The sequence below is a fragment of the Patagioenas fasciata genome, chromosome 1 (assembly GCF_037038585.1).
Source record: "Patagioenas fasciata isolate bPatFas1 chromosome 1, bPatFas1.hap1, whole genome shotgun sequence".
In the NCBI taxonomy this organism is placed as follows: Eukaryota; Metazoa; Chordata; class Aves; order Columbiformes; family Columbidae; genus Patagioenas; species Patagioenas fasciata.
Window position 1 is genome coordinate 123,326,290 of NC_092520.1, and position 16,487 is coordinate 123,342,776.

A 16,487-nucleotide genomic window follows, 5' to 3' on the forward strand; every position below is an offset into this window, starting at 1 on the left:
TAAAGAAAAAAGACAGCTATCTAAAATTTGCTCAAAACTCTGCATCCATCTTTGGTTTAATCATCTAAGAACAAATCAGATTTTCTGGGAAGCAGTTTTATACGTATTTGTGTTACTTGTTCTAGTGCAGTAGTACTGCCAATTATATTTATTAGCCCTAAATATTAAACAGCTGGCAGGATTCCATTGTATATAAATAAGACATTTGAGACCTGGAAGAATGCCATTTCTAATACAGCCAGCTGGTGCTTTTTACAGTTACATTCAGCACAGCACTACTGAATTTCACTGTACATTCTCTGTTGTGTTAATGACAATAGGAGAACATAGGGTGGTTTGGGATTTCTATAGGAAATGCCATGTGTAAAAATACATTGTTTTGAATGACTGTACCAAGGAAATGCTATATTATGCACCTGTTTTACGCATTTTGATGTAAATACTTTTGTGGTTTTCTGTTTTGCTGGCAAATACAAAGCAACAAATTGCAGAGGCTTTTCAAATGTGAATTTTTAAGTGTTCCTGTGTCACAAATGTTTTTCACTTTCTCTCTTTCTGTGGTGGTGGTTCCCAATTTAAGTAATGGTTTCATGCTTAAACATCCCAGCTTCCTGCTGCTTCTGAAACCATTTGCTAATCATTTGGGGCTTTTTGTTTATGAAGGCACAATCGACTCTTTGTTAGAGTCCAAGTAATAACTAAAACAGTAACAAATATATCTACTCACTGTTAATTTGTTCCTTTTCTACCTATTAGAAAAGTGAGGCATAAAGGTGGATAGAGGGTATCTTCAGATTTACCTAACCAGCAAGTAGTTTGGAAAAGAACTGGTGTTTTTGCATTCTTGAATGACGATGCCATGATCATTTCTTTGTAAAACTCTGCCATCAGTATTTGTCTGGCTACATGCAGAGATAGTGCTTTACGTGATGCAGAAGGTAATGCTGAGGAACCTGATGCTTTTTTATTCTTATTATTATTATTAAATATTATCAGGAGCTTATTGTTACGAGCCATATAGATGAAAGTGTTATGTCTGACATCAAGTGTGAAATCATCTTTAATTGTAATTACCAAAGGCACAATTTTTCATCAGATTGCCATGTCCACAGCCTTGGGTGAGTTCCATCTTGGATAAAATTCTGCTTACTCCAAGTGCCCATTGTACTAAACAGCTGCTTATTTCCATCTCTGAAACAGCTACACTTAAAGGCTGGAGCTTACTTTGTTTGTACAATGCCCATGAATGAAAGGTGCTTTTATGTGAGCAGATTTCAACCATGGGGACTGCTGCATTGGGAACTTCCCAGAAAATCTGCTTAACCTGTGAGATAAATAAGATTGAAACCTGTTTCTCAAGGAGACGTGTAGCTTAGAGAAAAATAAAGCTCTGAATGTTTTGCTTGTCCAAGCTTTGAATGGGCATTTGAATGCTGGATTCAGATGTCTCTTAGGAAGTCAGATGTTTTCCTCATTGTAGTGACCTTTTTACCTCACTGTGATTTAGAGGATTTTGCTTGCAGAAGGGTGAGAAGCAGCTGTCCTTACAAGTTTGATGGTGAGGTACTTGGCTGTCTAGCAATTGAAGATGGGGAAAGAGATGGCTTTACTTATCTTTCTGCAATTTGGTTCAATTATTAGTGTAGTATTCCCATAATAAAGTGTGTACTCTGGCTTTCTCAAATATTGTGTCTTAGTGTGTGCTTAGTACCTGTAACACAATTGCACTTTTTTTAAAACCTATTTATTGTAATATTTATATTATTTTACTTCCCAGATGAAAGTTCTTTGAAAACTAAGAGGCATTAGTGAATTCAACTCTTCTGGTCTTTTTGTTTTGGGAGAGGAAGAGAGTCAAGATTTATTTTAAATTATGTATGAGTTATACCTGGGTGAAATGAGGTTTATTCAGATACTCGGATCACTGTGACTCTGTATATTGTGCTGTAAGTAGCGGAGAATGATCCAGCTGCAGTAGGTAGAGGGAGGAGGTTGTGATCCTTTCCACATTCGTTCATGTCTGGTTTTATTTTTAAGAGTCTTTTTTTAGGTCTTATTTTTCTGACCAGGCTATGATTCTGTGGTCACATCATGGGACACAGTTTCTCTCCAGTCCCCTGTCAGGTCATGTGTCAGGAGCTACGTGTTCTTGCAGCAAGGATAAGGGTGGGCTTGTGTAGTGTTTTTTTGTTTGTTTGTTCATTTTTCTTTGTTTGTTTGGGTTTTTGTTTGTTTGTTTTGTTTTGTTTTTTCTTAATATAATTTTGTTGTTGTTTTTAGGGATTTTTTTTTTTTGAGTTTCACAGATTTGGCCTTTCTTATGGTGAAAGAAAAAAACATGAAAAAAAAACAGCAAAAGGTCAGATACGAATTTTCCATTAGGTCTGGTTGTTTTGGATAATTTGGGGTAAATTTGGAGCTATGCATTGTATGGCAAAATGCTGTATCTCAGGTTTTGTGGGCCAGCCTTGATGTCTAGATGCTCTTAATTAGTTTATCGTTTCACCTGAGCTTTCATCAGACACGAAATTAATTAAGATTTTGTCTTGATTGTAATTCTTCAACTGTTTTGCTTAGTTATGAAGAAAACCCAGCGCTTTTTTTTTTTTTAATTGTCCTGAATACAATGGTACACCGTCAGGTATGCTTCATATTCCACAAATGTGAAGACCAGTAAAAAACTGAACAGAGAGGAAGGAGAACACAATGGTAATGCTAGGTGGATCTTAGACTTAATATTGTTGCATTTAATTTTATTACTAATATTGTGTGTCTTTCAACCTTACGTTTTCTCTTATATGCTTATTTGCTCTCCTAGTATAACTCTTTCATTTAACAGTTATGACTGGTTGCAGTAAAATCATAGACTAGTAAAATAGCATCAGGAGAACGTGTACCATAGTCTGTGTCTTAGAAGGGTTTATGCAATGGTAATAATAATTTCGCCATGTGTGTAACTTAATTGGGAATCTCTTGCAATGTCTTCCTCTTCTTTCATTTGCAACTTAGAAAAAACAGTAAAAACAAAACCCAGGGGAAGACCCAGTACCAACAGGTAATTTCACTGACTTTTGAAAGCCAAATGTAGAAGAAAATTTCCATGGTACTTTCTAAACTTCTTAAACTCCCAAATAGGATCATTTTATGGCCTGTGATCTCACCTGGTTGGTATTTATAGGCCTTGCATCAGCGCCTTTGGTGATGTTACGAGGAAACTGTTTTCATGTTGATGAGCTGGTTTGGAATACATTCTTCTATGATATGATCATTACAGGGCTTTTGTTAACAGCAGGCATTCAGAGGTCTTCCATCCTGTTATTATGTTGTTAAACTTGTATATAGCATGTGGAAAGGTTCCACTTTTCATTTAGACTTGAATTATTTTATTCCTAGTCTCAAGCTGTCTTAAAATGTGTGATAATTTCATTGGCTGATTTCCTCACTCCTACTCAGAATTTTGCCTGTTGTTTATAAAAATCTCTCCCTAAATATATTTTTACTTTCTAGTAGCTGAAAAAGTTCTTTTTCTCCTTCTATTGGCTATGAAGTTGAATAGGATGCATTAGAATCATGTTCAGCATATGTGAAAGTTTGATTCTCCTGCTGATCTCACTTTGGACATATTTAATGTTACAATAAAAAAGTCAACAGCAGATGTAAGTGCTAAAAAACAAAGGAGTAATCAAAGTTACTCATCTTGTCGTAAGTCCTGCAACTTGTTTCCCAAATGTGTGCTTCAGCATGATGGAAATGTTTGGAATATTGGACAGTGTGTGACAGAGAAAAAAAATGTTAGACTGAACTATATATATGTTTAATTAATATATTATTATTAATATATTATTATTAATATATTATTCCCTGGCATCATACTGAAAGATTTTTAGGCCATATTCTCTTATGGAAATTTCTTAAAAAAAAAAATTATACACATGTTATCTATATAAGTGGTGAATATTCCCATGCCTGAGGCTTTCCATCTTGATCTGTTATGTTGCTATGGTATAAAGTATGTCAGATGTTTCACACTTAACATGAATTATATTTTCAGTTAATTAAGGTGACAAGCACAAAGTTGTCAGAAAATGACTTGCAGATCTTCTGGATTCTTTTATAAAGATACAAATGTCTGTGATGGTTTGTCTTTTTTGTTGTGATTTTGTTCTGCCGAATGTAATTTCTTCAGTTTTCAGTCCTTTCTGAAAGTCTTGCTTATCACAGTGCATCTTTCTTAGGGAATGGGGTTTTATTTCAACATAGCCTATGCTCATGCTCTTATTAAAGTTAATGGCAAATGTCCCTTGAGAGCAAGATCAAGGATTCTTAGGCAAGTGCCAGACCCCCACTTTTGTAATGCTGAAGGATGCTTAACTATTACAGCAGCAGATACACAAAACAATTTGTTGTAATATCAACTTGACAAGAATGTCTTTGGAACCTAATTTCTTCGGTTAAGAATGTTTGCTGGTAGCACTTCCATTTTCCAAAATAAGAAAACTAACTTAATGCTTATACATTTCTGGCACATAGAAATATAATTCTGGAAAAACCGGGAAAAAAAAAAAAAAAAGATGTCAAATACTTACTTTTCATGTTGATCTCTTCTTTCAAATGGAATAAACTTTTCACCAGGAATGTCTACTTTATGTTTATGCTCCAGGCTTCTACTGAATTGCCAACTGTAACTTTTTTCCTTTTATTAAAAAAATATTAATTTCATATAAAATTACTCAGTGAAGAAAATACTAACTGTAAATGGTATTAGTATAATTTAAAGTAATATCTGAAATGCCTGCTGATTAGCTGTCTCAGGACTTAGAGGACTTGAATGCGTATTATGCAACTTTGGAATATTTTAGCATTTTCAAAGTGCTGCATGAAACCTTCATAAATATGCCTAACTTGAAGCTCAAAATAGAACATTTTTACCATTTTGATTTTCTGCTTGCAAATATAGATTTTTTTTTTTTTCCTATTAAAACTTTAATAGAAATCCATACTATCTGCACTGATCTTAGCAATTTTATATACTATGCTTGGCCTGTATATGAAGCCATCGCCTTCTTTATAGCACAATCTCTGGAAAAAAATGGAAACTACACAGACATGTATGTATTTAAGTGTGTGTATATACAAGGGAAAGGAAGACCCCACTTAATAGTTTTTGAACTGAGAGGTGAATTTAAACAGTTTCACAGAGGAGCAGACATCTACAAAGGCTTATGAAAATAAACAAAGGGATGAGAGGACGAGGGACACAGAGATGGCATTAATGCTCCTAATGGGGAAGAGGCTTTTTTTGAGTTCACCTTTTCTCAGACATCAGAGTCCATGTTGAAGACTAGGCATAAGACACAGATTTATAGGAAACTAGGCTTCATTAATTCTGTTGCTCATGGCATGGCTTGTTTGTTTACCTTTTTTATTGTGATTGGCTGGCAACCGGGGAAGGAGACGGGAATGAAAGGATTATTAGTCAGTTGGCATTCTGTCAGTGAAATGTTGAAAAGTTGCATGCACTGACTATCTGAAATGTGAGATTCCTGTCATAATGATCTTTTTGTTTGGGAAGGGAATTGCTTGAATAAATAGCAGAAGGCCGAAAGCGTGCATATATGGGAATGCAGACTTTTCTGTCATTGCTCACCAGGGCGTAATAACAGTGATTTTTTTTTTTTTTTTTTTCTGGTTGGAAAAACTGTACTGAATACTAAGAGCCAGCAGATGAGAGCAGGACAAGTTTCCACTAGTAGAACAAAAAGTAGTTTTTGCTTTCAGGTAGAATTTTTGCGGTGGTTGTGTACAGGCTTATGTGAATACCTCATAGATCATAAAAAGCAATTACACTGACAAAAAAAAAAAGATTGATTTAGAAATAAGCAATGATTTGACTGCGCTGCTCAGCAAGAGTGGGACATTCTAGCACATGAAGATGTTTTTGTGAGATTCCAAAATAATTTCAGTCAGTTACTATTTTTCTTTCAATTTCATAGAATCATAGAAACATTTCAGTTGGAAGATTTCTCAGCACTGTATTCCCAGTCTGTATTCCAATGTGCACATCGATTAAATTATGTCCCATCTAGCCACTATTAGAAGGATTAATATATGTTGAAGGATAGTTGGACCTATGAGACCTGAAATGGTCTCATACCAAATTATAACACATACATGATCATACCAAATTCCTTAATGGAAAATGAAATTGTAAACAATTGTTGTTCAGCTGTTGTCTGAGATTGTCACTGGAGTCTTGGGGAGTTAGCTGCCTGGGTTCCATAGGTGCCTCAAAAAATTATCAAATGCCATTTTTACTAGGAGTTTTATAGTTTATAGAAATGTGACACTGAAAGACAAAATGTAGGTTTTTTGGAATCATGCACTTGCAAATGTGTTGTATTGTAAATCACAAAATAGCCTTCAATTTTGTAATGTAGACTTAAGATTCTATACATAGATAGATAGATAGATAGATAGATAGATAGATAGATAGATAGATAGATAGATAGATATGGGATAAAAAGCCACTAAAACTGAAGTATGCCACAGGAAGGATGAAAGAATTGAGGAGATCACTTATGTCCTAGATTCCACCATTGAGAGGGAACTTTTTAAGTGAGACTGCTTATGACATCCTAGGAAATAGGCTACATTCACTTTTGTATGTGGCCTTGTGTAAAGGGGAAAAAAAAAAAAAAAAGACCAGAAGTCCAGCACACTCTGCTGGATCTCTTTTGGAAAAGAAAATATTTTCTGTCCCAACTTTGTCAGTCGATATGACCAGAGCAAATGAGTTAGGCTCTCTCACTGGGGATCTTGGAGATTTTTCTGTACCACTGAAAGCACTCTCTTGTTTCCTGCCTTTAACAATATCCAAAGAAGGTTTAAAAAAAAATGAAAAGCAAACAAAAGAACACTTTCTGAAAGCCAAATTGCATGCTGGGCTATGGCACTTCAGGATATCTTTCAAAAGTGTTGATGGAACCTGAAGGCATTGGAGCAGGAGTGTCAAACTCATTTTCACCGGGGGCCACATCAGCCTCACGGTTGCCTTCAAAAGGCAACCGTGAGGCTGATGTGGCCCCCGGTGAAAATGAGTTTGACACTCCTGAATTAGACGAATATGATATAAGTACTGTGTAGTAATGTGAATTCAGCAATGGTGGTCACACCTCTGCTCCATCTCGACTATAGCAACAAATCCAGCGCCCAAAGCTTCATACCACAGTCTCAGGTTTCCAGCTCCCTGATCATGCTGTCAAAAAATCCCTGACACAATTTTATACATCTCTTTTGTAAGAAAATTTGTATTTATCATCCCTATTGAACTGCTTGGAAGATGGTCCTGTTGCTTGACTCTTCCAGTATTTAGAACCCGGCTACTAATTTCCAATCTGAACATAGCCAGGGCTGATAAATATCCCTTTTTTTCTGTAGCTACATGATACTGAAAGAAACAGATGCCAGTTGGGACACCTTTGAAGTGTAATATCCCTTGGACCAGATTTACCCAAGTAATTGCATGTATTATAATTGAGTGTCTGGTTTGGGTCCCACCAGTGTCTGATTTACATGGTATAAGTGCAGATCTTTCATACAGTCGTTCTGCCAGTGCCTCAACAGATTTTCTCTAAGTTCTCAGCCCACTCCCACCAACACACTTCCTCCTCAATATTACATAGTGCCAGTTCCTTCTGTCCTGGCTTAGGTAACCTTCTGTAGGTCTTTACTAGCTCCTGGGAAAGTGCTTGTGCCCAAATTCTCTGCAGTATTTCTCTGCTATCACTACTGTGTAGTCTGTCTATCTTGTGATGGCTTCTCCTTCATCGTTCTGCTTATTCCACTGATACCTTCTGATGTATCTTTTCCATCTATCTGGAGGATGAAAACATAAACTGTTCTTATTTTCTCTTAAAAAAGCCTCAACAAGATTTTGTATGCAAAAAATACAGTATCCTCAGAAATAGATCTGTTTTCTTTTTTTGAATTCCAGGTGGGTTTCCTTGGTTTGGGTGGCCGTACTTTCTTGCTGGAGACTTTCTTGTCCCTTGCATTACATTCTTGCTCCTGCAGAAATGCTAATGATTTCATGATGTACTGTTTAGGAGAATTGATTCAATAGAAATTAGCTCCCCACCCCATGCTAGTTTTCCACGGGAATAGTTCTTGGAAGCTGAAGGTGGGAGAATGGGAAGCTGAGGCTGCAGCAGGCTGGACTCAATGCATAAGGTGAAAAGGAGCACCTCTTTCTGCCATCTGGTTGTCCTATATATCTGAACTTTTCCTTCAGCGCATCTTCTGTGTCTGCTGAATTATTCTCTTTGCAATTCATTCTCACACCTGCATTTTGGATTAATTCCTCTTCATGACTTTTAAGGCTCCTATTATTTAGGCTCCCTGCCTTTTGACCTGTTCTAGCCCCAGCTGTCCAGGTTTCTGCATACTCAAAATACTATTTTTTTTTTTTTCTCTGTGCCCTAAGACACAAAGACTCACTTTAATTGCTAAAGAGTAACTCTGGATTTTCTTTTAGCTGATTTCCTCATCCCCAACTCCCAGCAAATCAGAATTTTCCTTATGGATTGAAATTACCTTAGACGCTTTTTTTTTTTTTATTTGTAATTCTTCCCTTACCTACTAAGTCTGTTAATTCAGCTATGTTTTTGGGAATGTAGGTCAGAATGATGCCTGTACAAAGAAAATTGCACTAAATATTGTAACATTGAACAGGCTATGTGGCAATGATGCACAGGGGGTTTGTTTCCTATTGCCACTTAGCCTCTTAACAGCCATTTTGTTTTATGTTTCTCCCTCCTTGATTGCAATCCCTGGAATAAGAATATATATATATATATATATTTTTTTTTTTTTATTTTACTTACTTTTATAACTATTGTAACTTTACAGAGAAAGATGAAGACATGAATAACAAGTGCAGAAATAAAAATGAAAACAAGTACAAATATAAGTGTTTGAGAAATCTTGCTTAATAGAAAAAAATAATGGGTCATGGAATGGAAATTGTCTTGAGATTCTTGATAATCTGTTTAGAATTAAGATCACATGGAGGTGGCAATACAATAGCTTACTAAGAAAAGTTGCAATATATGAGCAATGTAAATGTGCTGCTTCTTTTTTCGTTTGATCATCATAATTACTGAAGTTGGAAATCTACTTGAATTTGATATGTGTTCTGATTTGGACAGTCTTCCTGTAGTTTCAGTGACTTATTTGACCTTAGGTCTTTCTAAGTGATAGCTGCAGTCTCCATAATTTTATAACAGTTAAAGTATTTTGGTCAAGTTAGCACCCACTGTGAGATTGGTGCTTCCATTCAGCAGTGCTTTAGCATTAAATGATAGATTTGAAATGTTATTGTTTATGTAAGTGGAGTGACATGGCAATCTACATTTGTTTCCAAGCAATTTGCTCTTCATTTTACATATTAATGAAGTGATAATTGAATGTTGCAGCTTCTGGGTGAAGAACATAGGCAGTGGTGCTACCTTTATTGTGCAGTTCATACATCTACATACAACTGTCCATGTGAGTGTATTGGATAAGAAACTTATGAAAAAAAATTGCAATGAGACTTGTTCAGAAAAATAATGTCTGCTGTGGAGATGTTTTAAATTCTGCAAGTTTCTGGTTTTTCTTCTATGTTCCACTGGATATGTAATATATGTTGAACTGATTAGAAATAACGTAGAAGAGATAATAAGCAGATCATTTATGAAGTAGTGTGAGGTGCTTTAAGTTTCCATAAAACTATGTTTCATTATATGATCTTTATTAACTGCATTTTTATTAATATTTGTCCAGGTAAGACGTGGGTACATCCAGCTTCATGGGAGGCAATTATGACATGTGAATGGCTTTTTGAACAGCATTGTATTATTGGCTCAGGGACATCTGTACAAGGACGTCTGTCAGAGGAGGGTCCTCCACTCAGCTTTGGGAACTTGGCAGAGGCTGGGAGCCCAGGGTTCATTTGTTTCTGATGCACACAAGATCTTGTTCTTGTATGATGAGCTGCCATGTGGTGCTAAGCTCTCAAGTGGCCATGAGCTCTAGTGTAGTAACTCTGGACCAGAAAGTCCCTGTACTGCTCTCTCTCTTTGGCAATGTAGTGTGTTATGGCTTGCTGCAGCATTTCAGCTGCTGTATACACATCGAAGACTGTGTTTTCAACTCTGTTGAACTAGTCAGGAAGAGATAAAACTTGTGTATAGTCAGATCTGTTAAGTGAAATAAAATAAACTTTGCTTCAATTAAAGGAGGAATATTTATACTGCTTTTATCTATTGGTTTAATAACATGGTTTAAAATCACATCTTCAGTGGTGCGTGGACAATTTCATTGTGCAGGCCAGCTCTTAGTCATATCAAAACTTCTTTACAGTCAGTGGCTTGGGACTGAGAACTCCCAGATGTTACTCTGATGTGGTTTCTTTCTCTCTATCTTCCTTTCTTTCTCGCTTTCCCTCTTCTTTTTCCCTCTTTCCCCCTCTTTCTCTATCTTCCTCTCTCTCTCTCTTTCTCTATTATGTCAGGTAAAACCAGGACACTGTAGACAGTTAGCATTTCTGCTCCTCAGTTTCTTTGTCAGTAAAATGGGAACAGCACTTTCCTAATGTTTGCTCTGCAGTACACTAAGATCCTTCAGCAAAAGGTGTTTATGTGAAAGGAATAATTGTTAGACTGAGATCTTAAACGTAGTATTGATGTGACTTGATTTTTGAGGGAAGATGTCTTCCTGGTAGTTCTTTGTTTCCATCCATCAAGAGTGGCAGCGATTTCTCACAACATATTTAATTTTGTCTGCTTCATGTATCCAGTTTTTGTACTGTGCAGCAGCTCTGTTTTAAGTTTTACTACTTCCCAGCTGCACAGCATCTGGTTTTGTGGGGCAGCATTTGTGGTTTATTGCAGAAGCTGTTTATGTGGGTGACAGCAAAGCAGGGGTTCCTGTAGCTGCTGTGCCTACTCTACGCTCTGTTAGTATCCCCTTCATTATCACAATAGGAGTTTACCTCTTTTGTTTTTGTAATTAACTTTGAAGCATAGAACAGAAGATGATAAGACTCTGGGGGATCTTACCAGTGTTTGTAAATGCCTGATGGCAGGGTATAGAGAGTATAGAGCCAGACTCTTCTCTCTGGTGCCCAGTGAAAGGCTAAGAGGCAATGGATACAAACAGAAATACAGGAAACTCCATTTAAACATAAGGACCAACATTTTACTTTGAGTACAATCAACACTGACCCAGGTTGCCCAGAGGATCTGTGGAGTCTCCATCCTTGGAGATATTCAAAAACCTGACTGGTCCGCATCCTGAGCAACCTGCTCTAGCTGACCCTACATGAGCAGAGGGTTGGACTAGAAGATCTGGAAGGGTTTATTTCAACTTCAGTTGTGTCATGATCCTGTAGCAAGTGTTGTTCATTGTAATAAGAATTTTAATTCCTGTGCTTTAGGGGTAAAGCTCTTCATTTTGCATTTTAAGACTCAGAATATAGAACAACTGCAGTTTTTGTGTGGGTAAAAGCTGAAGAATGTTGACCTTAAAAAAACAAAACAAAACAAAATGATCCTAGTCATCCATTCATGGAGAAAATAAGAAGGGTGCATGACTAACAGTAAGTATTTACTTTAAGTGCCCCTGTAGGATTTCTTTTTTCCTGTGATTGGTAAATATTCCTCTCTCATAAGTGTGACTTCAGAAGTCAGGTAGGACTGGTACATGAGTAATCCATAAATCTGAAACCCATTCCTTCCCTGTCTGGATCAAGTAAGTTTGACAACTGATGACTGATCTAAAAATAAATGATGACTACGTATTCTTCAAACCCATTTTAGTGTCATAGCCTATATATTCCACAGAAGTTAAATAACCAAGATACGGTAAGTTGGAGGTAGCTTATAATAACTCTGGAAACTGGGCTATGCTTGACTGTCTAGAGAAAATATATCCCAAGCAAAATCAATTGACATGCTTTGAAAAAATTTAAAACTGTAACATTTTATTATGACTATATGGAATTTCAGTGGGAGCCATTTGCTTTGGTTTGGTAAGATGTTAAATCTTGTTTAATCTTTGAAATACAGCTCAATTCTAGCAGTGAAAATATGGTGTTTGCCTAGTAAAGCTCTTCTGTTTGAGGTGAAGTGCGGTTGCAGTAGAGGCTTCTTGGGTTCATGACTGAAAGAATGGCACTGATTATAGTTTAGGTATTCATCACACACTTTTAGTAATGCAAAACAGCTGTAGCATCTCTTTTATGCCACCTTGAAATAAATTGGTAAAAAAGGACTTCTTAATGGTGAATTCTGTGTTCGTTTAAGATGGTCTAATAGGAAAAAAGCAAGTGCAAGTTCAACCAGACTTTATTGTCTATTCTATAGTGATGACCAAGTAAAGAGATTTTTACTTTTTCACAACTTTTCTCTCTAAATGTGATTTAAATGTGATTTTTATTGGTATAATCATTAATCTTTTTTTTTTTTTTTTCCTAGTGGGAAGAGATTAGTGGTGTTGATGAGCATTATACTCCAATCAGAACCTACCAAGTGTGCAATGTTATGGATCACAGTCAGAACAACTGGCTGCGAACAAACTGGATTCCACGCAATTCAGCTCAGAAGATATATGTGGAGCTCAAGTTTACCTTGAGAGACTGTAATAGTATCCCTCTAGTTCTGGGCACTTGCAAAGAGACCTTCAATCTCTATTACATGGAATCTGACGATGACCACTCAGTAAAGTTCAGAGAGCACCAATTTACAAAGATAGACACCATTGCAGCTGATGAGAGCTTCACCCAAATGGACCTTGGGGACCGAATTCTCAAGCTGAACACGGAAGTCCGTGAGGTGGGACCTGTCAGCAGGAAAGGCTTTTACTTGGCTTTCCAAGATGTAGGTGCGTGTGTTGCCTTAGTCTCGGTGCGAGTATACTTCAAAAAGTGCCCTTTCACTGTCAAGAACCTCGCCATGTTTCCAGATACGGTACCCATGGACTCCCAATCACTGGTGGAGGTGCGTGGTTCTTGTGTAAATCATTCCAAGGAGGAAGAGCCACCCAAGATGTATTGCAGTACAGAAGGAGAATGGCTAGTGCCCATAGGGAAGTGCTTGTGTAATGCTGGCTATGAAGAAAGAGGCTTTGCGTGCCAAGGTAACAATGACGTCCATGTTCATAGTTCGATTATTAACAGGGGCTTCACTTTACGTCCCTACTCTGTGTATTGGGTCATGTTAATTTTCTCCAAATTCTTGAGAGAAATGAATTAGTTCATCAAATTGCCATGAAAATGGGGTTTATTTAATCTGTGTAAATAATGCAGTTTGCTAAAAATATTTTATAAGGGTCAACAACTAGTTTTTAGTTAATGCAGCATGTAGCAAATCTGTCTCCTCACTCTTGGACTTCCTTTCAGTAGATTATAGGTTTCTCAAATGCATTGTTTGTGTCAAAATATTGAATTTCTTTTTGTGATTTTCTTTTTTTAAACTTCTTGGCTTAATGTATAATATTTGCTACTGAACTATGTTGATTAATTGGGATTGGTCAGAAAAAAAGAAGTAGTATTGTTTCAGGTAGCAAAATTCCTAAATGCAGACACATTTGGAAAAATTAATATTTGAACTTCGAAATTGCATTTTCATAAATACTCATATATTTGACTTTTGGTTTCTGCAAACTGTGGTTATGTGAATGCTCCCAAGATCAAGAGTACACCAGGGGTTTTGAGTTGTTCTAGAAAAGTTCTTTTAAATGTTAGATAAATGCATATTGTATTTACTTGATTTTAATATCTACCAAAATGAAAGTGGTCTAAATTTTTTTTTATACAAATGTATCTTTTGAAGTTTCATGCTAATTAAATCTAAAGCCTCTTTTCACAGAGTACCTTAAAGGGTGCTGTCTGTGGCAAAGGGCTTTCTGTTAAATAAATAAATCAAAACTAAACAGTAATATCTAGAAAGACCATGGATGGAAGGAGTAGTAGCTGACATATTTACTGGGGGGTTGTGTATGTGTGTTTGTGTACATGTGAATATGCATATATCCACAAGAATAAGAAAAGCAAAGTATTCTGAACTTGACTGAAAAAACACCTGTTCCATTTTCATCAGTCCTACAACAATCTTTATGTCAAACAGCCAAGCTCTGGGGAGCTACTAGGAGCCCACCAAGTCAGAGCCAGGTAGTTGTGAAAACTGTTGCTCTAATAAAGGTGACATTTTCTCAGAAAATGCCAGGGAGATTTTGGGGGAAAGAGGCCAGAGTGTGTTTTGTTTGTTTTTGCTTTTAAGTAGGTTTTAAATTGGTTTTGCCCAATTTGAATAAATTGGGAAACAGAGTCTTTTGAGTATGATTTTCTGCAGTTAGATACCAATATTAAGAAAAACAAGTTAAATTCTTCTGTTAGTAGCTGAATCCAGCAGAGTATATTTTATTATTCAGAAATGCTTTATCTAGAGCCTCCTATCGCTGCACTTAGAAAGGCTAAAATGTGATACTCTCTTAACCACTGTATATAGTCTTGCTTTATGTAGAGCCTGTATCCTTGTAAGTGGTTGAAAGGTCTTGGTTTAGAATTTCAGTTACACATGAGCACAAAAAAACAATCACTCCAGAAGGAGTCAGAGTACAATTGAGCAGAAGTTGAGCTAAATGAAGTAAAACAAAATAAATTGTTTTATTAAAAACAGGTTGTCAGATGTTTGGGGTAGGCAACGCCGCTCCTACTGACTTCTGTAGAGATTAGGAATGAGTTCACATGCATGTGTGAGTATAACATACATGATTTGGAAGCCATAAAATCAGACCATAGGCTGCTAATTTTATTTTATTTTATTTTTTTTTTTTTACTTCACCAGCTGTTGATCAAGGGAGTGATATATGATGAAACCATTAACAAAAGCGACAGGTCCTTCTAGTTTATTCTGATTTAATGTATAGTGTTCTACTAACTTTTATTGGAAGTCCTATTTATCAAATATTTTCAGTGTGGTGTGATTGAAGTGGCACTCTAAAAGCAGTCAGTAATTCAAATCCTCCCATTTGTCAGCATCGACAACTCAGCAGGAGTTCAAAAGCTCAGAAAAAAATCTTCAGTTTTGACCTCAGGCTCAAGGCTGCTCCTGCATCTTTTCTTCTCCCCTTCTTTTAGTTTTTGGGGCGTAAGGTTTTTGATGTTTGTTTGTTTGCTTGTTCGTTTGTTATTTCAACTTAAGAGCAGAAGAGACAGAATTGTAGAGGCTGAAGAAAATCCAAAATGATGTTAAAAGTACAGGCTGGAATGAAGTAATGATTTAGGAAATAAAGACCTTCATCTGAAGTTCGAAAGAGAAATAAGTAATAGCAATTCTTGACTTCACAATAGTTGGAAGCATTCAGCAACTTAGTGTCTGTTGCTACTTGATCCTACATTCAGACTGTTTCTGATTTGGTTTGTTTCCATCATGTTGTTTTTGGAAACAATGTCATTTTGCATTAACAGGAGATTATGACTAATGATTAAGATGACCCTATGTGTATGATTAGCCTGTTTAAGTTTCATTCAAAAAAGCTTTACCTACTATTTTGAAAAATATTATGGCATAGTCATGCCCTCAAATAACACAAATAGTACCATTTTTCATGACTGCTTCCCGTTCTCTGCATAACCAGGAAAAGAATGCATAAGGCTTACCCCTTCTTTTATTAATGGTATACATGTATGCATAAAGACATACATGTTTTTATAACAACTTTGTATCTAACCTCTGAAAAGCCAAGATTGGTCTACTTGCTTTACTCAGAGTATTGGTTATTGTTGGAAAGATTATTATTCTGTTCTGGGTCCTACCAGCTAATAACCGTTTTACATGTATGATATGTACCTATCAGTCCGTTAAAGAATCAGGAGCGATTTTGCGGAGACTTTCTTTGTTCTCATTATTGTGTGTGGAGAAATGATTCCTCAAAAGCTAAATGTATACCTTCCCTTGAGGTATTAATATTCTGGTCTTTGTGGTATACTTTAGGTTAACAGCTTAAGATTTAACACCTCCTCTAGCAAAGACTTTTGCAACTGTTCAGTACTTTGGAGGGAGCTGGTTTGTATAAGGCAAGGTAAGATGTGTCAGGGAGCATGTTGGAAAAGCCACTCTTTCATACCTTTTTTTCCCCTTAGCTAATACATATGTTAGTTAATGACGTATATGTCATCCATTGTAGACTTTGTTATTACATCTTTCTTAGTACTTGCATCATAGTTGTCCTGTCTATTTAATCTTATTGTAATATTTCATGGTTGTCTTCATGACATTTTGGCCAAACTACATCTTTATAGCATCATCTCTCTTAGGATTACTGTGTTTTAATTTGTTTTAATTAGAAAAAAACAAAACAAAACAAACAAAAAAAACAACTGGCTTGAACTGTACAATGGACCTAATGCTTTCTGGCAGTCTCCATCCTGTTCTCCAGTCAACAAG

The 16,487-nt window shown here is 36.3% G+C and overlaps 1 protein-coding gene across 2 annotated transcripts in view; it reads left to right on the top strand.

Moving 5' to 3' along the window:
• EPHA3 (EPH receptor A3) overlaps positions 1-16,487 on the top strand; it is a 230,746-nt gene that overhangs the window by 63,442 nt on the left and 150,817 nt on the right. For both annotated transcript variants that reach the window (XM_065853481.2, XM_065853471.2), the window contains exon 3: positions 12,516-13,176. In XM_065853481.2, coding sequence (XP_065709553.1) covers positions 12,516-13,176 — 661 coding nt within the window. The remainder of the gene's footprint in view (positions 1-12,515; positions 13,177-16,487) is intronic.